The sequence below is a fragment of the Neoarthrinium moseri genome, assembly GCF_022829205.1.
Source record: "Neoarthrinium moseri strain CBS 164.80 chromosome Unknown scaffold137_Wmoseri_CBS_16480, whole genome shotgun sequence".
NCBI lineage: Eukaryota > Fungi > Ascomycota > Sordariomycetes > Amphisphaeriales > Apiosporaceae > Neoarthrinium > Neoarthrinium moseri.
Window position 1 is genome coordinate 1 of NW_026055251.1, and position 22,363 is coordinate 22,363.

Sequence of the window (22,363 nt, forward strand, 5' to 3'; positions counted from 1 at the left end):
GAAGATGTCACTATACTGAAGTGGAATGTAAATTAGAAAGAGAAAACAAATGTAATAGAATGACGTGTTTGACTTTATGTTTGAGACTCTTTAAAACTTGACAACTATGTTTCGCGGCTAACATCCTCAGCAGAGTAGCGCGCGAAAGGTGGCCAGATTGTTAGTAGCAAATTCCAGTTAGTGAGAGGGGCTTAGTGGTGTGTGGACGTTAATGGGTGCCGCGCTTGGTCACGAAATCCCAGGATCGTGCGGCGTAGGCGCCCCTGTGATCATTGCTGAGCACCACCCTAGGTTTCCAGAACCAACAACAGTCCCAATTTAAATGATGACCAGTGGCAAACCCGGCTGCGTTACGAGTTCCCTGCTAGCAAGTTAGGAATGTGACTCATTCACATACCTTCCTCTCCTTTGAAAATGCTACTGGAGGTAGGCCAAACCTTGACTGTTGCATGGACTGGCGTTGGTTATAAGATCGTCTGATGCTGGGTTGGAAACTCGAGCGTGTGAGGTTCGCAGTTGAAGACATGCTGAAAGCCGGCCATTGGGGACTGCCTTCTGACACTAAATTCACGAAGGTGAGATCAGCTCCTCGACAATTGTTTGCTGTGCATATAGAGATCTCGATCAGCTATACGCACTGAACTGACTGCACTGACTGCCACCACGAAATTGTTCATTGTCATACGCAGGCTGTGGATCGTCTGTTGCTGCTCAATACTGCGTGGAGGGCAGTGGACATGTCCACCGCATGTGACCTAATTTCTCAACATCTGGCACAAAAATAATTGCAGTCGACTTGGTGGCTGAAACGGATAAGCCGATGTCTTTGGCCGTTACATTTTCTATAAGAGGTGTAAGGCGTATTGCGGTATAATATAACACGATCCATTAGAATCCATATAGCCAAGAATATGTGTTCACTTGCAATCGAGCGGTGGTTTAAATGGATTTAACTACAAAGCCCTCCGTAGAATATATTATAATGCCTTAACGTCCATCCGGGCCCGATGGTCTTTGTTATTACAAATGGGAGCGATTAGATATGTATTTCTTAGCGTTCGGTTGGGAGTTAATAACAATTATCTTAGATCTTATATTAAGGTCTGTAAAAAGGCTATACGTAATATCAAATTTCTTCGATGCTAGTTCCGTCAATCGAGGCTTATTACTTCGTTAGATAAGGTATTAAGTTTACGCATCTGTTCTAACTCTTTAAACGAATCGATAGGTCGATAAAGGTAAGGACTGATCGGTAAAGCTAGAGGGCTTGTGGTTAGAGAGAGTAAGTAAATGCACGACGGGTCGGACGATTAATCGATTTAGCGTGCATACTAGCATCGGCATACGGGCACCCGGGATCACGATTCAGGAGTCATCATCTTAACCATTAAACCGTTCTTAAAATCAAATTTCAGGTCATTTTGGATTAGTTTCCATTAAATCGATACGTTAGTATGTTAACGTACACATTGTATTAAAAGTAAAGGGGTCTTTTATAAATCAAATCGAACTCTCCCTTGTGAAGTTCCCGGCCAATATTCATGCCGCTCTTCCCACCATCCTCTGCCTGACAAGTTTCATCGCAATTCTTTGACATGCGAGGTTATATAGGAGTGATTTGGCTGTCCACAGCTCGATTTGCGACATATGCCCAATCCCAAGGCAATCAGTGGCAGGCCCCAAGCCCGGGGGATAGTTTGTGCTCGGTTAATGGGATCCTTAAACTCAGCTAATTATGCCCAGGTCGTGCACCATGCCCTATGCTTAACTCGCTGGCAAACCATGGCTATCTACCACGCACTGGCCAAGATATCGATGCAGAAACGCTCAGAAACGCCCTGCAATCTAACAGTTTTGACCCTGGCGCCTTTTCGGACATAATATTATTGGCTCTTAGCACGTCAACAACGGGCAACAGTTCCACATTTAATCTTGCCGATACTGCCAAACATAACATCATCGAACACGACGGATCCCTCTCACGGGATGACTTCTTCCACGGGGGGAACGACTTGAATTTAAACCCAGCAATCTGGGGCCAGGTGTTCTCTCATTTCAGCAACGACACAATTAGCATAGAGACAGCAGCGAAGGCGAGATTGGATCGTGTCGCCAATGCAAAGGAAACAAACCCAGAGTACTCACAGCCCAGTGGAGATACTGGCAGCCTGGCGGAGACGGCGTTCTATCTGATGCTTTTTGGAGATAGGGTAGATGGTAACGCTCGTACAGAGTGGGTAAGGATCTTCTTTGGTGAGCCATTTCTCAGGAGACCTCCTTGACGCGGACTGAAGAAGCTAAGATTTCAGTAGAACAAGAGAGATTTCCATTTACAGAGGGATACACGAAGAAGGAACCTGTAATTACTATTGACGAGATCGAGGCGATGATTGGCAAGATATCGGCGGTAGCAGAGTAGTGAGATAGAGGTAAGAAACAACCTCCACGCAGTCAATACGGGCTCAACAGATTATTTCCTGTCTAAAGGGACGCATTGCATTGGCTGTGCAACTTTGGTGACAGATTGCGTTAACGTGAGACCAAAAGACCGTCAGACTCATGAAGGACGGAGTGGAAGTGGGAGTACTAACACGAAGCATGATTTGCGGCTGTTGCGGGCCAAGCCCGTAGGTTAGGTGCCGATAATACCCGCACCGCAATCTTCGAAGGTTACCCGCTCGCGAGAGGAGCTCAACATGCACAAGAAAGGAGGAAACCTTCTTCCTTCCTTCTTTATAGAGTAAATAATCTAATTTGGCACCTATAACCGACAGGTTCGTAGCCACGCCGGCGACAGCGGCCTGCAATACGCTGGAGCTACCATTTGCCTTATCAAAATGGGAAAATAACTTCTGGTAATGCAAGTCCAATACGATGGCTAGATTGCAGGCCGAGGTTGGAGGTTGAGTGCAGCTAGATGAATGACGGGCTCATCAAAACACGTGGCCTTCTTATAATTAAGTACCACTTATAACATGGCCGGCAAAGTGTTTACACAAGGTAAAGCCTTAATCCAATTGAAGTTTTGGGCATATAGACTACTATTAGGTGTCTCACAGCATCTTCACGGGGTGCTTAGTAGCTGAAGGATAGCCCACCGTTGTTGCTGGCCAGACTTTTAATACACCTTCCGATTTCGGGGCAGCAAAGGGTTAATTGCAGCCAGTTACGCAATCTCTTCAGCACATATACCACCCTCTCTTGGACATTCACCCAACTCGACGACTGCAGGATTGTTAAAAGGTTTGCGTACGTGAGCAAGCAGTGTCAATTGGTTCCATAAGGCCAGCCTCCTTTCAATTTCTTCAGGTACATCGAAGTACACGTCCATCATGACTGGCCCATGGTTGATGGCGTTCGCAGCAGCTCTTTTACCGAGCTCGCGGCTGCAGCGCGGCTTTTGTGCCAGATCATATAGGGTTGTATTTGGTGTATTGACTTTCGGGTTGATAACTGGATTTCATAGCAATTCTTCCAGATCTATCCGTTAGTAGGTACAGTAGGCATGATACGGTAAGAAGGGTGGAGTCAGGACGATAACAGCGTAATATAATAAAACTCCATGATGACAAATTGAAGTGATCCTATGTACACAATAGCGGTCATTGTGTATATAAATGTCGGTTTAAAGTCTTCCTATAAAAATGTCACTGAAAGCTCTCTTACGCAATTCGAAAATGTATTACCACATACTTTCGTCTTGTTGGCATCAGCTTTTAAAGTCAAGGCCGTGATTATATATTCTTTCTTGAGCTTCTTACAAGTTCCTAGGCTTCGAAATTTGTGCACCGCATCTTCGACTGGCAAGGCCATGCATAATCGCAGGGCCAATACCTTTGTAAACATCAGCACAAAAAGAGTCAAGACCGAAGTGTGGGCCCACTTCGATTGCATCTAACGGATAGTATCATACTGTCCTCAGAACCAGTAATAGTTCCAAGTTAAAACCTCATGTACTAGCAGACTCGGCGGTTGTTTGGGCTATGGTGTCGTCATGTTGACTCCGAGGGCTGTTGTAAAGAAAACTGATGCAGACGTCCCGAACGACAGTAGATCTGGAAAAGTCATCATTTTCACCCTTTAAGCGGGTCAACTTGGTTGTTAGATGTCGATGGATCTATACTCAAGGGTTATTGGGTTCTAGTCTCCTAGACCAATCCTTGAGTATGATGTTACCTATGTTCTATAGCTATCGGCAGACTCCCATTGTGCATTGCACGTACAATGATACACACTGCGCACCTGGTATGTAACTCAAATTTTTGAGTGCGATTACGGAATGGGTTGGAACGAAAGCAATATTCACGCTAGTGCAATAAACTGGGTGCATGCCGCCTTTTATAGGACCATGCCTGCATCTACGAGGGGGGATGGATTCGGTATAGGAGTAAACCAAAATGTTTACCGTAGTAGGTACCGGGTTTGAATCAGTGCGACGTCATGCGTGACTGAGACCAGAGACACTGAGCGGCCACGTTGATGAATTGAAAGTGGTGACATTGTAAAGAACTATTATACAGACAATCTACACGTGATTCCGGTTAAGATGCGTTTTGAACACAGCTGCTGTAAGGACATTGAGCGAGAGCGTGCGGGTATGCTTTTAATAACTCTCGATTCCGGCTCCTGTTGCACCAGCCCACGACCGGACCATGCCCCCGGATGGACGGAGGGCCTCCTCCCAGACGAACTTGATAATGGATTCATTGAAAGATGTGGCCATTACTTTGCGGTGGCGAGGCCAGTCGTCCCATTTGGCTGTCGAGATGCATGGGCCATAGAGCTCCAGAAGCTCTATTTTTGGTCAGCTGACTTCACATCAGACCATGTGGTAGTGGTAGTAACTCACTTAGTTCTTTCGTAGGTCGTTGGAAATCACCGCGTCGCATCAAGATGTCTTGTATGGTATCAGGATCTGCGAAGTGCAGATTGATAGCCATGGGCGACACGAGCGCCCATACTGGGCCCAGTTGCAGGTGAGGATCTGCTCTCTCGGCGAAATACCATCCTCGGCGGGAGAGGCACAGAAAGCGAAGGTACGAAGACCAACTGAAGGGGAGCCTATCGAAACAACGGATCTCTGGAGAAGGATCCAAAAGACATTGTTCTCGTCGATTGACAGTCGGACGACGGGCACTTTGAACTCGCGAGCCTTGCGCACATTTGCCTCAAGGCACGCAATGCTCCAAACGGTGTAGGCTAGGGCAGAGCCCAGCAAAAGTTGGCTAATCATGCTCGCTCTGTTTGATGCCTTCAATTGGGTAGTGTTGTGGAAGAGTATGGGTACAATGTTGGTCCGCAGAGCTCGAGACTTTGCGTTTGGGTTCGCAGTCGAAAACAACCAACCCCTAGCTATCACAGTGTGGTTGCATTGGTTCACATTGTAACCAACATGTCCCAGGACTCGTCTCATTCCATTTATTACACTCACACCTGTTGCCGTACACCTATCATGCTTTTCCAGCACTACAAGGTGTTGGCCCCAACTGTGCATGCCTGCATACATAGACCCCAAATTGAAATTAACACAGAAGTCCGCTCGGTTATTCAGCCAGTTATTGGAAGAGCTATATCCTGGGTACTCCGTACATGTACAATTATATCACTCAAACTTGGCAATTGATATATCTTTTAATCGCATAATGGTTATGCACTTATATCGAGTTTGTATACGTGAGGATGCCAGGTACCTAAGTGAGAGACATTAACGAACCGTTGCATCTTTCACGGCTGCTCAAGTGTCTAATCAACTGAGTGCCTTTTCCATCATGCTCATCTTAACATTGACTACTGTCGCCGCCTGCGTGGGGTTCTACATCATATGTCGTTCTTTTGGTCTTCCTCACGATGCTAATGAAACCCGACTCATTCCCTCGAGCTTTCCTATTGTCGGTCATGTCATTGGCATGATTCGACATGGCTCTGGCTACTATGACATGATCAGGTCTGTTTTGACACCATCGAGTGCTATCGAATAACAAGGCTGATGCTGGTATACCCTCGGCGTACCTCGAAGCAAGATCTATCTGGTCAACACGCCGAGTCTTATTGCATCTGTGGATTGTCACTCAGATACGATCTCATTTGCACCATACGTGGTCCAATTTACCAAGAGAATCCTTGAGCCAAGTCGACATGCTCTAGATCCTCTCGCCAACGATCTGCTGGAATCCAACGGTCCTATGGAACTCCGACGGGAAACACTGAAGGTCATACATGATACCCTTGCTCCTGGCAAGCACCTCCGAGCAATGACGCAAGCGATGCTAGCTGCAGTAGTCAGCCACACCAAGTTTCAGGATGCCATTGAGGGGGATACCATGCAGCTGTTTGACTGGACACGTAAGATCGTCATTAGGGCTAGTCCCGATGACATCTACGGCGCAGAGAAAAACCCATATCAAGACGACTTAGTATATAATGGGTTCTGGTACGTCAATAGAAACATCGGCAGTACTACAAGAGTATCTAATAATTACAGCCTTGTAGGCCTTAACATTTTACCGCAACTCATTGCACCGAAGGGCAGTCGCAGACGCAAGATCTCTTTTGATGCCATGCGCAAATACTACATAGCGAGATATCCACCGTCAATCTAAATCGTAAGTTGTTAGCTTTTATCTTATAAAAGTAACCATAGCCTTAAGTGAGTAGAAGACGAATGATAGTCCCGTGAGACTGCTTTACAAATTTGTCTCCCGTTGTTAATTTTAAACCACATCCTCCCGAGTTAATGGCGATTGTATAGCATTTCAAGTATACTTACAGGTAGCGAAATGCCTGTCACGTAGGAGGAAGCATCTGAGCATAGCCATAGAGAGCCTTGTGCAACTTCATGTGGCATTGCGAACCGTTGAAGATAGCTGACTCTCTTAGAAAACTCTTCTTCGGTGGTGTTCATGGTCACCAGCGCTGCTGCCGACATCTCCGTCTGCATCAAGTCAGCTACTTGTCAAAGCACTTGTCTCTACAGGCTTACAAAGATTGCTCCTGGAGCAATCGCGTTTATTCGGATTCCATGAGGACCTCCTTCAGACGCGGCATGTTTTGTAAGGCCAATCAACGCATGCTTCGCTGATGTGTATGCCGGCATTCTGGGCTGAGGTCTGAAACCATTGATAGATGTAATGTTGACGATCGATCCCTTGATTCCATCTTTGATCATTTGCTGCATCTCGTATTTGCAGCACAGCGCAGTACCCGAAAGGTTAATACCCATCAACTTGTTCCAGTATTGCTCGTCAAAATCCACGAGTGGTGTGGAGTCGGGCGTTAGAGCAGCGTTGTTGACAGCGCAGTCCAGTTTTCCATACTTGGCGACCGTCTTCGAGACGAGGCTCTGAACCTGCTCAGAGCTGGAGATGTCGCATTGCATGAATGTGATCTCTCCCAATGTGGCCAGCTCGTCTGCCACAGTTTGGCCCTTCTCCGCCTGGATATCAGCAATGACAACCTGAGCACCAGCTTTGAGGAATATCGCAGCTGTTGCCTTCCCCATTCCCTGAGCAGCCCCTGTGATGATGGCAACTTTGCCCCTCAGCACAGGAAATACAGGAGCCTCGGCAACTTCTGGCATGTTTTCAAAGACTATATAGGGGTAGTGTTTAGGGTCCAGGTGGTGTTCCAATTGAAGAGTGAGTCGGTCACTAAGACGGCGGTCAACAATGGAATCAAAAGACAGAAGTAGCTGGTCGGTGCGGTAATTTCTACTGAGCTGACTTGGCGGGGCTCTACAACAGGGAGGAGTTTAAGAACAGCAGGCAAGAAAATCTGATGAACCACGCGGAACGACCATTGAGCTATTTTCCGCTGATTTTCTTACAGAATCTCGAAATCGGTAATGATCATCGCCTTGCATCTTCCCCTTACCAGAGATATTCTGTAAGTGGGTCGTTCACAAGCGGGGTTGATACCTGTGGATTCACTTTCGTATAATTTTTTTATTAATATTATAATATATATTATTAAATATAATAACGTAATTTTAATAAATATATAAATTATTTATAATTTTTATAATTAATATAATTTTTAATTAAAAAATAAAATTTTATATAAAACGTAATTTATTTAATATTAAAAGTTTTTAATAATATTTTATATATTTATATTTAATTTTTAATAGATAAGCCTTTATAATTAAACTTTCCGACAGACAGTCACTACGCCAATATCCGACTCATTCGAAGATGTTTCCGCATCAGTGGAACCACCAGGGAAAACACTCTTTAACGTTGTTACAGTTGAGTGCGGCGTCTCAGGAGACGAGACTCTTTCGGTCTTGCCTTCGGTTTCGTGACTGCTGATACGAACTTCGGTCTGGTGGTAGATTTTCAGCGGCATACCGAATGAGTTGTTGATCTGCTCCTGGCTATCAGATGGGCCTAGCTCAACCCCATGACCTCTTGAGATAGACACCCGACGGCTCGTCCCTCTTCCGTACGCAGACCTGAAACCACGTGATGCCGCCTCACTTGTTCTCACGTTGGAAGATTTGCCGTTGAAAGAGCGGAGGTTGAAGGTGCGCTGTAGAAGAGTCCAAGTAAAGGGCAGATTTGCTGTGATGATGGCGGTCGACGATTCTCGGATGTACCAGAATGTCCAGGCTGACCCAAATGGTTCATTGAAACTGTAGTATTTGTTGAGAATGGCCGAGAGAATCTAAAGGAATAATAATTAGGTTACATGCACGCAGGTATAGAATATGAGAGGATGTTAATATACCGTAAAGACACCGAGAGCGAAGACCCCAACCAGAATTGCCTTCTTTTTAGCTGGCAGTTTAGCCTGGAGAAAAATAGGCATCGGAATCAAAATGATCATGATATCGGAAGATATGTTCAGCACAGCGTTGGTGATTAGATGGTTTGTGGCGGCAGAGCATTGTGCTGTAAAATATTAACATATGCTGAAAAATCAACTTCATTTAACGTAGAGGGGCTTCACAACATACCGTTAGCGGTTGGAACAGCCCAGTATTCGCTAAAAGGTCGGCACCAAACACCCAAGTAAAGAACCTCCATCAGGATGAAACCGAATGCGACATAGCCTGCGACAATCTTGACGGCCAAGTTCTGCTTCAAGCTCATCCTGTTCTCTTCGTTAGACTCGGGCTAGACATATGGATATAGATAGATGTAAGGCTATGGAACTCACGTCAATCGACCGTACATGATCAAGAGGCAGGCTTTGATCAACCACACTGTGATGATCTGCATCTGTTCAACAACCAACACAAGCTTCGATCCATACGTTCGCTCAACGATAGATTCAGGCGTGAGAACCGTGGTGTCGTTAGGATCAATTAGATTGGTATTCGTAGTTCCTAGGATATTCATGCAGGCAATCAAAACGGTATCAGTAACCTGTGAGCCGTTAGCATAATCGATTTGAAAATACATGGATTCAAGATCTTCGAAGGCTGCATACCATAGCGACCAGCATGAGGATATCATCCGTTTGAATCTTCTTGAACGACCCATGCAGGATTCTTCGCGAAACGCTGAAAATGGACAAATATCAGCATTTTCTCGATCTTGTGGGGTTCGCCCATTGCGGCTGTGGAATCTGGGGTTTTGGCTCACGTTCGCGCAAGGACTACGACCCAGCAAAGGGCGTACCACGTCCATGATTCCGCAATAAGGGCTGACATGGCTGGTTGTAATGAATGACTGCCCCAGCGAGTGGACAACTTGGAGTGGACGAGGTCATCAAGTTTCGGCCACAGCTCTGGGGATGGTAGGCGAGGCGCATAAGTATGCCGAATTCATTACGAGATAGCCCGAGAGCAGTCGATCGAGATGGGCCCCTTTCCCCAGGGAAATTGACGACATTTAATCCACAGATGCCCACGCCCAGCCCGCATATTTTAGTGCCGAAACCTAAATCTATCAAATGGAGTCAGGGGCCGGCTCCGTCGAGTCGGACTTCGAGGTCTGGATCTGTGGTGCGCGACCCCGGCCCGCGTTCTTGAGGTCTGCGGGAGATCGCTTCACGAATGCCTCCATTGGCGAGGTCTCCGCTGTCATTCAATAGCGGGGGATCAGAACCACAGCACCAATCCATGAACGGTCATCGTGCCGGTCGCAAAGTTCCTCAGCCATCGACGTCCGACGGCGCCCAAGGACGTTGACCAGCCCTGGCCCAAGTACGACCGGCCGCGTGGGCACTGCTAGCATACCATTCTCGGTGAGTGATCCCGGAGAGCTAACGAACAAGACAGAGCTTCCTACAGCAATTGGAGTAAGATTCATCCGAGAGGCTTAGCTAGCAAGCTTGTAGCTGCTTGGGCAGACTCGTAGGTCGTGGAAGGGTACGTGCACAACGGGTGAACTAACGTACGCCACGGCTGACGGCGCAAACTTTTCTGCTTGGCGTGGGACAGAATCCAGTCAATGGGGTTTTGAGTGCGCTTGGTGTTGGCATCGCCACGGGGGCATAGTGGATTGCCCTAAAGGAATTGACTCGCGGTTCTACGGTTGGCAACTGTCCCCGGCGTTACTCCCTGTACGTGGCCTTTCAGGAGTTCAATCGTCGAGGCCGGGCCCAAGACTAAACAGATAGCAGCCTTTTGGAGGACGCATATGATCCTTTGGCCTGTCGAAAGGCCCGAATCAGTATCCCAACCGTGTGATATGGCGCAAAAACCTCGGGTGCACTCCGAATAAGCCGTCCGAAGTATTCACGGGCTAATATCAGATTATTCTTGGTCTAAAGAGAGCAATGGCCATGACTAAAGTTGTTCTTGTCTTAACGCAGGATGTCTACTCAGTGTCTACGTTGACCATCAGAGCTTGCGGGTCATGCAAGAACACGGCCTAAAGGTGTTCGCATTTCCAGAAGCTGAATGCTATAAACTGCCTCTTTGACCAGTGATCCCGGATGCCGTAGTACATATTAGTATCAATGGATCCCCTTCATGGAATACGGAAAGTGAGCTAGTTAGTGCATCTGTCTAGGTAATTTCGGGACCGACGAATGGTAGTGAAGGCCTAGCCGAGCGAGCATTGAGTTAAGCACTGAGAGATTAGGTGACGTGCCATGAAATCCGTCATCGACCCGTGGTTTTCATGCGGATGTACTCAGCCCTGTCAGGCCTGCCTGGAACCACGAGGCAGCACGTTTGGCCAGACCGGGCTAATCGAAAGCTAATCGGCCATATATGCGATGAATGAGGTTTATTTCGGTGAACCACGTGCCGTTCAAACTCTCTATGGCCCGGAATGTGGGAGTCCAAACGGCAGCTTGTCAAGGTTTGAGAATCCATTTACATGCTGTGTAGTGAAAAGGGAGTCAATACACATTGCATGATTCAAGTCGTGATGGGACACGGGTGCAGGGGGCCAGGGACTCAGGGTAGTCATGACATTCGCCCAGCCAGAATCGAAATCTTATCTCGTTTTCTGGAACACAGCCGACTGACTATCGACTAGTTCCATTCAGGAGTAGAGCGTAAGTAGACATGATTCGTGAGCAGTATCCTAGCCGAATGTGTGCTCCCTGCTGCGACCCAGTAATTTACCAAGATCTTGGGATCCCACAAGGCTTGCCGACAAACCTGATTGCGCCGCTAGAGAACGTCAAATTGAAGCGAAGGCCTACTGTTCTTCGTTCTGAGCATAAATGAAATTGGAAGCTGCGAAATCGTGAGCAATTACTATCGACACACACCACAAGACCAGTTTTTACGTACCGACAGGAACCAGCCTATTCGCGTGCGCCCAAGCTCGAACCCCATGTCTCTCTTTTCCTGTGCCCCAATGCTGTCTGTTATCGGGTTTGGTCAAATTCAGTGGCTCAGATGTACCATTTGCTGAAGCGAATGCGAGAAATACGTATCGATGCTTGCCAGTCTTCGGCGGCGGACCGGGAGGTTTATCCGGTATGATATCCTTAAGATCGGTCAAGGTTACCTTGGAGCACCCGTCACTTAACGAGAACGACAGTCGAACACCAGTTGCTATAAAGTGACACATTTCAGCCCATTCTGGATTCTCCCGCGATAGCGCATCCGGATCTGTGAGCGTGATGACATAGGTCGTATTAGAGTCTCACAACTCTAAACCAGCATCGTTCCGCAGTAAGATCGTGGGCTGCTTCTGTACAATCTTGACCCCGAGAGGTAGATTGAAAATGGCAGAAGTCATTCCCATGGGTATGCTCGAGCAAATGGTAGACAGCTATCAGTCATACCATCGGCCATTATCCACGTTTACCAGTCATTGATGATTTCCTCCCAACCTTGTTGTTGGGCGCAAAGCGGTCATCAAAAGGCCACGCTTCGCTGGGAAATACATATATAAGGTTAATATCACTTTACCACCGACGGTAGTTATGGGTCCCGGCGGAAATAACGTACTCTTGACGAACCTTTGTACCGACGAGGCGAGGCGCTTGGGTTCTTGGTGGGGTCAAGGACCCATTGCTCTGTGGGGATGCTGACGGAAGCTGGCAACGCGGACAGTAGAAATCCGCAGGCAAAGAGTACACGCCTTTTCATCATCGGCTGATTGTCATAAATCACTTCTAGGATGGCGAAGGGTATACACAAATGTATTTTCGATGATGAATATTGTGAGAAGCTGTCCGGTATGGATTTCCAAGTGCTATGTTCTCACAAGATGCCCCGCGTCAATGGGGATGTCATTCCGTGCGCACGCAATTGCTGGCGACGGGTCGTCTTGCCAGCTTGCCCCCATAAACCACGATCAAATCCACGGTACGATAGTCGTGCCCACGTAGAAACCCAACAGGCCTACATTTTGTTTCACCAGCCCAAGCCATGAAATTATCAGTGTTTAAATATTCCGGTCGGCCGAACGATGGTTCTGGAGCTCTTGGAGAGGTTTCCTGGCTGCGAAACCGATCATTTTCTTGCTAGCTGTACGATAAGGCAGCTGGAGATCTAGCGCCGCCTTATTTCTTCGGTCTCATTTCCAAAGAGAATTAACATATCCCATAAATAAACCTTACCTTCTGCAAAAACTAGTCATGCAAGCCATGCATTTTGTTCAATGCAACTCGCTACTTGAAATATTTTCATGTAATTTTGACTTACAGCGAACTGACTGCAGTTGCACAGAAAGCATTCGTAAATACTGGCCTTATACGTAGGCAGCCCACAAGATCAAGAGAGTGTTAAGTTAAATGCCCAACGCAGGCTTCCAGGGTCTGAAGCGGTAGTTTAGTGCATGAGGGGAATGGGGAAGCGCCCAACACGCTGCAGCAGTGCCCAATCTAGCGGGCCAGCCTCCATTCCAGGGCGACCAGCTGAACGAGCTGAAGATCGAGTCCCTTTCTACATTATAAGTTAGGCGCATGCGACAACTCCGAAGAGTCTTAAACAATCTCCGTTGCCAAACTGAGCTGCTACGGAGACTCTCGTCGCATAGTGTTTTCGCCTGTGCCCAATGTCCTCTCGGAGCACAACAGAAGCTCGTGTCACCTCAAGAACGTGCTACGAGCCCCCCAAAAGCACCGGTGCGCGGTGTATCACCCAACTGTCGGCCAAGTTGCCAAGTACTCCAACGTAACGTTTGCGGGTATTGTCGCCTAATCTTCATGCCTGCCCCCGAACACGCGGGTGGCGTTCGGTACGTCGAATGCGACAACACCATTCTCCAATTAGTAGGCCAATCAAATAGAACTGATCATCAAGGACGAGCCGTCTTGGCTTGGGGAATACGAGCCTCATTCAGCTTATGTACGTCATCTCGATTGCCATGCAGAGGACTGGGAAGTTTTGTTGGGATCGTGTAAATAAAACTTGTAATCCAGACCATTGTCGAGGAAAATGTGAGAATCTGGACTGCGATATCACGTACTTAGGCGATCCTCAATCGCAAGCTCTGCAAAACTACTCTTTTAGAACTTTGACTCCAATCTTTTACAGGATAGTAGGGGAACAATCATGCAGCTTCTGCATACAGTATCCCTACTGGGCGTGACGGGAATTGCCACTGCTCAGCTACAAGGTTTCAACTACGGCTCAACGAACAACGACGGTTCATGCAGACACTATGCCGACTTTGTGAACTTCTTCAATCAGGCGAAGAACTTAGCCGGTGCCCCTGGTTTCGCATCAGCCAGGCTCTATACATCTGTCCAGTGCGGAACCGCTGCCGACCCTATCGAGGCCTTCCGGGCCGCGATCGACACGGACACGTCGATACTAGTTGGCCTTTGGGCCAGCGCAGGCCGAGATGCCTACACGAATGAGCTCAATGCCCTGCTTCGGGGCGCCCGAGAGCTTGGTACACCGTTCACGGATCGCATTATCGGCATAAGTGTGGGATCCGAGGATCTATACCGAAGCAGTGCACAAGGCCAAGCGAACAACGCCGGGGCCGGCGCGACAGGCGCCGAAATCGAGGGGTACATCGGCTGGATGCGCGACTGGATTAAGGGAACCCTGCTGGAGAACAAGCCCATCGGACACGTTGATACTTGGACTGCGTGGATCCTGCCCGAGAACCGCGGCGTTGCAAACTCCGTCAACTGGCTGGGTCACAACTCGTTCCCGTACTTTGAGACGACCAAGCCAAACTCGATTGATCAAGCTGCGGAGAACTTCCGGACCGCAGTCGCGAACACCGAGGGTGTAGCCAGTGGCAAGGCCGTATGGGTTACAGAGACGGGTTGGCCTCATGGTGAGTAGCATTTAACGTTCGCTCCGTTTTTGGTAAAAGGACGCTTGTTAATATAGTTGCTAGTTGGACCCAATTCTGGAGCAGCAGTGGCTTCGCTGGAGAATGCGAGGAGATATTGGCGTGAGGTTGGGTGTACACTATTTGGACAACGCAATACGTGGTGGTACACGTTAAAGGACGCCAACACTGCTCAGACTGACATCTCATTCGCGGTCACCCCGATCGAAAACAGTACACCTATCTTCGACTTGGCGTGCTAGAACCCATATGCATCGATTCCGCAGTCAACGTTATGACCAAGGCACATTCGGCGTATGAACAATGAAAGACACGAGAAACATCTATGTATTGTCTGGCAATTCAGTCGCCCTGAACTCATTTCGATACTTCTATTTAAAAAGTTTTAATATCGTATTTATAACTTGAAATCTTCTAAGCTCTTCGAGAGAGTGGACTCGGTTTGCCACCAATGAAGATGAATGATAGCACAGCAGCCATACCCGAGACGACTGCAAATATCGCGTTGGTGTTCCCGTACCCAATGGAGTCCTTAAGAGAACCACTAACAACAGGTCCAATGGTGAGCCCTGCACAGAAGAACATTGAGCTGAATCCATACAGCTGAGCATATGGTCCATTTGCTCCGAAGAAGTCCGGATTGGCCTTATCGTACCGCTGAACCACCTCGCTTGCCTCGACGAAGCTAGGAGAACCAATAACTGCTAAGCCAATCCCATTGAGTGCAAGGATTGCGCAATATATTATGATATTATTAGTTCCCGTCGCAAGACCCTCGGTCGGGAGCCGAAGTAGTACTAGCACTGGGACAAGGTAGGCGAACCCAATTACCCCTGCGAGTTTGGTGCCGTACTTATCTACGGCCCATCCAGCCAGTGGCCCAAGAACCAGGTAGGGGATGTCCAAAGCGATGAACAGAAGACCAGCTTTTAATGAATTGAAACCAAATAGTGTGTGTGCCTCTGTAGGGATGGTCGCGTCGAACACAGCAAGCAGCGTAGCTTGGACGAAAGATAAGAGCATCGCAGTGAGCAGCCTTGGGTTACGGAAGCAGTAAATGATTGGGAAGGATCTGACCAACTTGCTCTGTTCGTTTTCGATCTTGTATGTGTCGTCCTTCTTGTTCGAAAGTAAGGAATCCTCCTCTGTCGGCTCTCTTTCTTCGCCACCGTTGTTCCTCGTACCATGCTCGCGTGGGTTTGTAGCACCAGCCACATCCGAGAGGTTATACTTGGCAGCCGTTTTCTTCTCGATCATGAGAAGTCGCATAATAAAGTCGAGGGCCAATATCCCGGTTGCGAGCGCGAACACCCCTCCATACCCTGTTTGGTCATACAGAACGCCCCCAAGCACGGGTGCCAGTAGTTCACCTATGGATATCGTCGAAAATATCTAGATACACGTTAGGGGATAATCGTGGTGGAGTGTGGTTATGAAAATCCTACCGTGCCCATGGTTTTGCCCAAATTCTCGGTTCCAACGGTGTCCAACACCATCGCCAGACCTATGGTCCACACCACCGCTGCACTGATACCCTGCAGAGCTCTCGCGACAATCAGAAGAACAATGCTTCTACCCTCAGCCAGCAAAACAGTTCCCGCCAGAAGTGCTGCAAGACCACACAGGAATGGAAGCTGTCTCGACCTGGTGCGATCTGCAAGCCATCCGATGGGCACTGAAAACAGAAGCTGAACTCCAGCGTAGACTGCGAGTAGCCCTGAAACGTATGATTGGATCTGATCTTCCGGAATGGATAATCGATCTCGCAAGACGAAAGGGAGGACGGGCACGACAAGCCCGTACAGGAAGAGATCTGTGAATAGGCCCAATGCGATAGTTGCGATGATGAAGAAGGTATTGGAACGCCAGCGCAACCCCGGTGGAGGGCTATTGCTTGCCATCTTTTAGGACTATCGCAATGGGAAATATAAGCCGACAAGCGGAGACACATTGATCATTTTGTAGAAAGACCCTACGCGCATCTGAAGGTTGTATCGCAGAGTCTGTTTGTCTGTGTGGTCCCGTGACGATCAATGACCTCATCACCAGCCACAGCCCACTGAAGCAAGCCACAGTCAGTCGCACGCACGTACAACCACTTCATCGTCTGCGATAGACAAACACCTCGCCGCCACGCTTCATTGACTTGATATCGCGCTTTTAATTATATTAATCGCACTGATTGGGGTTGTGAGCCGATCGAAGAGTAAACGAAGTGATCTGTCGCAAAAATGGGACGTTGCTACTTGATTACTTTCCACCCTGGACCACGCTCCAGCCCCAACTTATCCACATTCCCACTTCCATGCTGCTTGACGAAGTGTCATTCCTGTAACGAACCTGTCTTCTCTTCACGCATAAGTTCTCCTCGTGCTTCTGCGTGTTCCTGTGGACCAAACATCAGCAACTGACGGTGAAGCTTAACCACCGTCGTTGGTTTCCCATGCAATGAGATTTGGTTGGCCGATGCGCCGAGGTTTCGCAGTTGTCATCTGTAAACACCCTCACTACGAAAGTGGTTGTCAGGTTGGATGCATATTCGATCATTCATTCATGGCATTTGAGTAACTTACAAACACAGTCTTTGTCGTGGTCAGTTAGTACCAATGACCGCACTGGAAGATCAGAGAACTGCCTGCACTGGCCCAGGTCCGACGTGAGTACCTCCCATATTCCTATTTGATCCTCATCAGAGCAGCCAATGTTCTCGTATATGCTCAGGTAGGCGTAATTCCCTTCGGCTGAGCGTTTAATATCAGTGGTTGCAGAGGCTCCTCGCAGAAAGCTAGCAACGCAGACGAAAGACCATATTGGCCTCATGTTGATATGTGTCGGTTTTCAACCTCCTGGTCCATGAACCCGATTTCAAGGATCGGTCCTTCTGAGTGCTTTATATGTCAGTAGATACCTGACACGGTTCCATGGGCTACGGGACGATACGAACTTAAAGTGATCCTTGTCCGTGCGTAAAACGAGCCCGCAAGTCTCAAAATTCACACGTCACGAGTCAAATCAGAACCTTCATGCGGCACAGACGCATCAAAGTTCACATATCACTTCCATTGTGTGCTTTTAATCTTCAAAAGTGCCGCCTGCCAGAGAAAAGAAGCGGGCAAAGTAGCTCCATCAAATCTGGGCAGTAACATAGCCACAGATATCGCAGGAACCCTACTAAGGGACTTGCAGTAGTACTGCCAAATTAAGATGGCTGTAAAGTTCTGCTATCAAAGCCGTAAAACCATACAAGATACCTGGCTCGTTTTGTCGAAAGACTTTGTTCTAGATCCCACCAGATAATATGGCTGAGCGCATATTTGCACATTGTCCAACGTTGCAATTGCCATCATGAAATACTTTCTCATTCTCCTTCGTTAGCAGTCATCGGAGTTTCCAGTTGTTCGAGCGAAGACTCGATTACAATTGAACCATACCCAAGAGAGTCGCCAGTTTCCGCGCGACAGGACAGCAAAACAGAATAAGCTTAGTCACTGCCATATAACGTTGAAATCGACTTCTGTCAGCTTGGCAGACGCTTCCGAGAAAGAAGGCATTGCATCGGAAGGGAACCCCATTACTACTTCCTAGCCCGTGCGACGCCGTAACGGGATGGACATCAAAGTCCCGACCCAACGGATATCTGCCCCGGAAGAGCTTTCCAGTACCTTGCGGCAAGGTTGATTATGTCGAGACATCTAGTGGCAGCAGGAATACGGCGAAAATAGATTACACTCAATCCTATTTGATGGAACATGATCTGATGAGGACAGTTAACTTATGTAGGGCATTCATGGAAAGTTCGGGATTTGATTGAGTGCTTTGCAGCCTCTAGAAGTGCGGGAACCTCGGTACTTGTCTTCACGACGTATGCATCGTTATTCCAGCGCTTCACTTCCAGGTATTTCCTTTGAAGTCCTGGCGGTCGACCTGGTTCAAAGGCTGAACTTTTGAGACTCAATAATAATCGCTGCCGGTTTTAAAAGCTTAGTGTCTACAATCCATGGATCATACTGCTTGCTTGTGACCGGAGTGGGTATTTAAAGGCCTAATGAAACAGAGCGTGATATGCGCATCAAGCGGAAATGGACTCGGAGTCGTCTATGGCCATGGAGATCTTAATATGGGCACAACTAAAAGCTCGCTCGTAACTCGAACTGACGCTTATCGCGTTGACAATTGGTGTGCTGAGTTAACGGCTCTCGGTGGGATATAATCTGTACGATATGGGTAATATCTTCAAAATTACGCTAATTGACCATTCACTTCCTCGCTTGTACCTCATTGGCTGTCTGGGTCTCTAGTGATTAAGTGCGGATTGCATAAACTCCCATTTGTTTAAGTACAAGGGGTGAGCTGATTGTGCGGTCATTGAAGTTGATCGTTGTGACCTCTCATTGGACTGAGATGCAGGCTTGGCACGTAAGCACGGCAGCCGACAAGTGTCTTCCTCCCAAAGAGGAGATGCCATTTTTCGGTGTGACGAAGCTTCGGACTACGCCGTAGAGGGTCCTGCTGATGGGCATCAAGACGTAGGACATAATAGGGGATGGAGTAACTAGCACAAGTAAGGCACAGCGCAATACATCAAATCGGTCAGTACTATGGCTGTTGAGGGGCACACCCGAGATACTGTTGTCCCTGTGGGGATCTGAGACAGGCTATCTCAAACAGCTGAGATGGGCTTGCAGCTGACCTGCATGGCTTATGGGGGGGTACATGGGTGTTTCGACAAGAGTATGCAGTGAGCCAGTACCTGAGCCTATCATATAGTCTTTACGATGCTCGTCCAATGCCTCCTACATGGCATCGAGCCCTCTTATTGGTCAGCCTGTTTCCACGATATAGCGCGATGATACGAAGACGGCTATAAGCTGCAGGGGCGCTAAGTTTCCCCCGGCTCTGATGATTTGCATTGGATGTTATGGTCGGAGGCCCAGCCTCCCCTTATCCTTTTTCACTAAAGAAAGACATTCTCGTCGCTCTAGATTGACTTGCCTCTTTCAACCTCGCATAGAGCAGCTAAATCCAGATCTTGTTACATGTTGATGATATTCTTGCTCCTATTTCTACAATCATGAACGGCGGTGCAGATCCCAACATATCTAATGGAACATGCTACTCCACGGAGAACACAGAAACGAAGGGCGACTTCATTGCATGTGGCAATGCAGCCCTTGGGCACTGGCCTTGTTGTCACATGGGCGATTACTGCCTAAGTTTTGATAATGCGAATGCGTGCTGGGACCCAGACAGTCAGTCACGTTTAAGCAAGCGAGTATAGACAAGTGTCACTGACGAGCTACTTTAGGTGGGAACACGTATATAGCGGGATGTACCGATAGCGGTTTCAATTCTCGAGCCTGCCCTTGGAAGTCAACGCTGTTCAACACGCAGGAGTGGGTAGCAATCCAGCAATGCGACAAAGATAGGGATGATGATATCACCGAATGGGGAGGATGTAAAGCACCAGCGAACTCTACAGAGCTAGAGAAGCTCCCGCACCAGAGCTGCGATCCGTACTGTAGCTCACCCGTCTTCAAAGGGGAGTCCGCACTGCCAGCATTCGCTTTACTGCCGAATAGGACTGGTGCAAGTATTTCTTGGACGAGCGGATTCAATCCCATGTCTGTCTACGCTCCCATCACCACGACTGCCGATATATCAGGGACCAAAACCACCATCACATCAATCAAGACACACACACCCACCCCAACGTCCTCATCTTCACAGCCAACGCCAACTAGTGCGATGCCCACAACTGGGGACACGACGAGCAATACTTTGTCAACCGGAGCCAAAGCTGGCATTGGCGTTGGGGCTGCAGGAGCGGTATTGATGATTATCGCTGTAATTTTGCTTGGTCTCCTTGTCCGACGACGGAAAAGGAAGGAGAAAGAGGAGAAACACAGCCCCACTGAGCAGAGTGAGCACTCTGCTGCTGGTCCATATCGACCTTCACCCAAACCATGGGCCTATGTTCCGGAAACCAACACATATTCTGGCTTCAAGTCCGAACTACCGGCGGATGTGATGCAAGGGCCGACGGTGTCTGGATACAAGTCAGAGCTTCCAGTGAATGAGTCGCCAGCATCAATGAGGCATCTCAGTCCTTATAACAGTCCCCACCCGAGCACTACCTCGCCGCAATCCCCATACGCTACTTATAACTCCACCGGCGACCAGCTGTCTAGTGTATCGGAGAGCACGACTGTTCATCCGAGCAATTACAACTATCTGTCGCCACAAAACAGTGGAGAACACAGTCAGCAGGAATTGCAGGCAGGAAAGAGCCCGCGGGCAATAATGGCTATCTCAGAGTTACATGGCTAAAAGTTTACTGACGTGTAAATTCATTAATATGTCTGTTTATTTGTTTCAATATTGAATCATCACATCAAACTGGATTTGCTTGATTCCGTTTGGGACAACGTCGGTTTTTCATACCCACATTTGACTATAGCTCTTCTCTTCATATTGTGATATTGTGAGTTCCTTGAAACCCACGTCATCCAGCTGCAGCCGTGAAAGAGCCCAGTTACAAGTATAGTCATACACCAGCTGTGATTTCTAACTGGATCTCCGCGGATCTACCCCGAGTTATTCCAGGATGACTATTCGATCGTCAATCGGGGTTGTACCTTTCACATACATCAAGAAACGAGAACTCATCTTAATGAGACGGTTTATTCGTGTTCTATGGTGGGCTGCGGTCACACGTGGCAAACATGGCTTTGACACGATTCGCTCGGCAATGCGGTAATGAATACTGATAGCGCGCGTCGTTGCTCGTGGGCCGTCGTTGAATTCGATGGATCATTTTAACAGATTCTGCGTTAATTAAGGGCTTCACTGACGATATCGATTATTAATCAGTGTAGTATAGGACTTTTCAGGGTAGTGAGCGTGCAGCGAGGAGGGTATATGGGTGGCTACCTCATGCACATGGGGAGTCTGCGAACGACATAACCGCCTGCTAAACGGCAAGCAGCGCTAGGACCGACTTACTCCAGTATGACATTACCTACCAGGAGCCCACTGAGAACACAGGTCTGGCGGGAAATCAGGATAAAGTGAAGGGCCCAGGTGGAGCCTCCACAGGCAATTGGCCGACGGTCAAAATGATATCCAACAGACCAAAACAAAGAACCAGGAGGCAGACCAAAGCCGATATCCGTAAGGTGGACTAAACCTTTCTCTGAGATCAACTACACTGGCATCAATACCGTTCGATCCGCCTAGTCGGACTCGGATATGCCGTACTTAGGAAACGTGGACTCGTATTGGATTTCAGCAGCTGATGCCAAGACCATAAGGTCAGCCTCAAGCAAGTTGTCGGGAATATTCACGCTGCCGTACGCCCCAGTCCAGCTTTCACACTAGTGCCAGAACAAGTTTGGAACCCCACCCCCTTTTTTTTTTGGTACGAACCTTATTTCCTAGCTTAAGAATTGGGCCCATGTCGGCACGCGATACAGCGACCTGCGCAGAAGTTTAAGAGCAAGCCGAATCAGGCAAGGCCCAAATTGGCTGCTTAAGGATATGCGATCAATATGGAGTTGTCCATACAAAACTCCGCGTGCTGTCAATGCCTACTAGATCATATGATAGGGCACAGTTGTTTGGTAGTCCACAGTGACCATGGCATGGAACAGCGCCCGAGAGTTGGGGGTGTATTTCTGGCTTTATCTGGGTGTGGAGTG

General features: G+C 48.1%; 8 protein-coding genes across 8 annotated transcripts; 4 read left to right on the top strand and 4 right to left on the bottom strand.

Moving 5' to 3' along the window:
* Nucleotides 1–1,760: 1,760 nt before the first annotated feature.
* JN550_013756 (uncharacterized protein) lies at nucleotides 1,761–2,419 on the top strand (the record flags this gene model as incomplete). Its single annotated transcript, XM_049312379.1, has 2 exons — nucleotides 1,761–2,253; nucleotides 2,313–2,419. 2 exons carry the CDS (start codon nucleotides 1,761–1,763, stop codon nucleotides 2,417–2,419), a joined length of 600 nt encoding a protein of 199 aa, XP_049164265.1.
* A 2,184-nt stretch (nucleotides 2,420–4,603) lies between these two features.
* JN550_013757 (uncharacterized protein) lies at nucleotides 4,604–5,233 on the bottom strand (the record flags this gene model as incomplete). The annotated part of the gene is made up of 3 exons (XM_049312380.1): nucleotides 4,604–4,794; nucleotides 4,850–4,984; nucleotides 5,041–5,233. The coding sequence occupies 3 exons, from the start codon at nucleotides 5,231–5,233 to the stop codon at nucleotides 4,604–4,606; spliced, it is 519 nt and encodes a 172-aa protein (XP_049164266.1).
* A 535-nt stretch (nucleotides 5,234–5,768) lies between these two features.
* JN550_013758 (uncharacterized protein) lies at nucleotides 5,769–6,496 on the top strand (the record flags this gene model as incomplete). Its single annotated transcript, XM_049312381.1, has 3 exons — nucleotides 5,769–5,944; nucleotides 6,017–6,430; nucleotides 6,490–6,496. The coding sequence occupies 3 exons, from the start codon at nucleotides 5,769–5,771 to the stop codon at nucleotides 6,494–6,496; spliced, it is 597 nt and encodes a 198-aa protein (XP_049164267.1).
* A 72-nt stretch (nucleotides 6,497–6,568) lies between these two features.
* JN550_013759 (uncharacterized protein) lies at nucleotides 6,569–7,576 on the bottom strand (the record flags this gene model as incomplete). The annotated part of the gene is made up of 3 exons (XM_049312382.1): nucleotides 6,569–6,595; nucleotides 6,767–6,931; nucleotides 6,980–7,576. The coding sequence occupies 3 exons, from the start codon at nucleotides 7,574–7,576 to the stop codon at nucleotides 6,569–6,571; spliced, it is 789 nt and encodes a 262-aa protein (XP_049164268.1).
* A 563-nt stretch (nucleotides 7,577–8,139) lies between these two features.
* JN550_013760 (uncharacterized protein) lies at nucleotides 8,140–9,652 on the bottom strand (the record flags this gene model as incomplete). The annotated part of the gene is made up of 6 exons (XM_049312383.1): nucleotides 8,140–8,661; nucleotides 8,725–8,888; nucleotides 8,954–9,090; nucleotides 9,157–9,365; nucleotides 9,430–9,502; nucleotides 9,585–9,652. The coding sequence occupies 6 exons, from the start codon at nucleotides 9,650–9,652 to the stop codon at nucleotides 8,140–8,142; spliced, it is 1,173 nt and encodes a 390-aa protein (XP_049164269.1).
* Nucleotides 9,653–13,909: 4,257 nt separating this feature from the next.
* Nucleotides 13,910–14,908, top strand: JN550_013761 (uncharacterized protein; the record flags this gene model as incomplete). Its single annotated transcript, XM_049312384.1, has 2 exons — nucleotides 13,910–14,648; nucleotides 14,712–14,908. The coding sequence occupies 2 exons, from the start codon at nucleotides 13,910–13,912 to the stop codon at nucleotides 14,906–14,908; spliced, it is 936 nt and encodes a 311-aa protein (XP_049164270.1).
* A 172-nt stretch (nucleotides 14,909–15,080) lies between these two features.
* Nucleotides 15,081–16,567, bottom strand: JN550_013762 (uncharacterized protein; the record flags this gene model as incomplete). Its single annotated transcript, XM_049312385.1, has 2 exons — nucleotides 15,081–16,058; nucleotides 16,112–16,567. 2 exons carry the CDS (start codon nucleotides 16,565–16,567, stop codon nucleotides 15,081–15,083), a joined length of 1,434 nt encoding a protein of 477 aa, XP_049164271.1.
* Nucleotides 16,568–19,737: 3,170 nt separating this feature from the next.
* JN550_013763 (uncharacterized protein) lies at nucleotides 19,738–20,993 on the top strand (the record flags this gene model as incomplete). Its single annotated transcript, XM_049312386.1, has 2 exons — nucleotides 19,738–19,915; nucleotides 19,972–20,993. 2 exons carry the CDS (start codon nucleotides 19,738–19,740, stop codon nucleotides 20,991–20,993), a joined length of 1,200 nt encoding a protein of 399 aa, XP_049164272.1.
* Nucleotides 20,994–22,363: the final 1,370 nt, after the last annotated feature.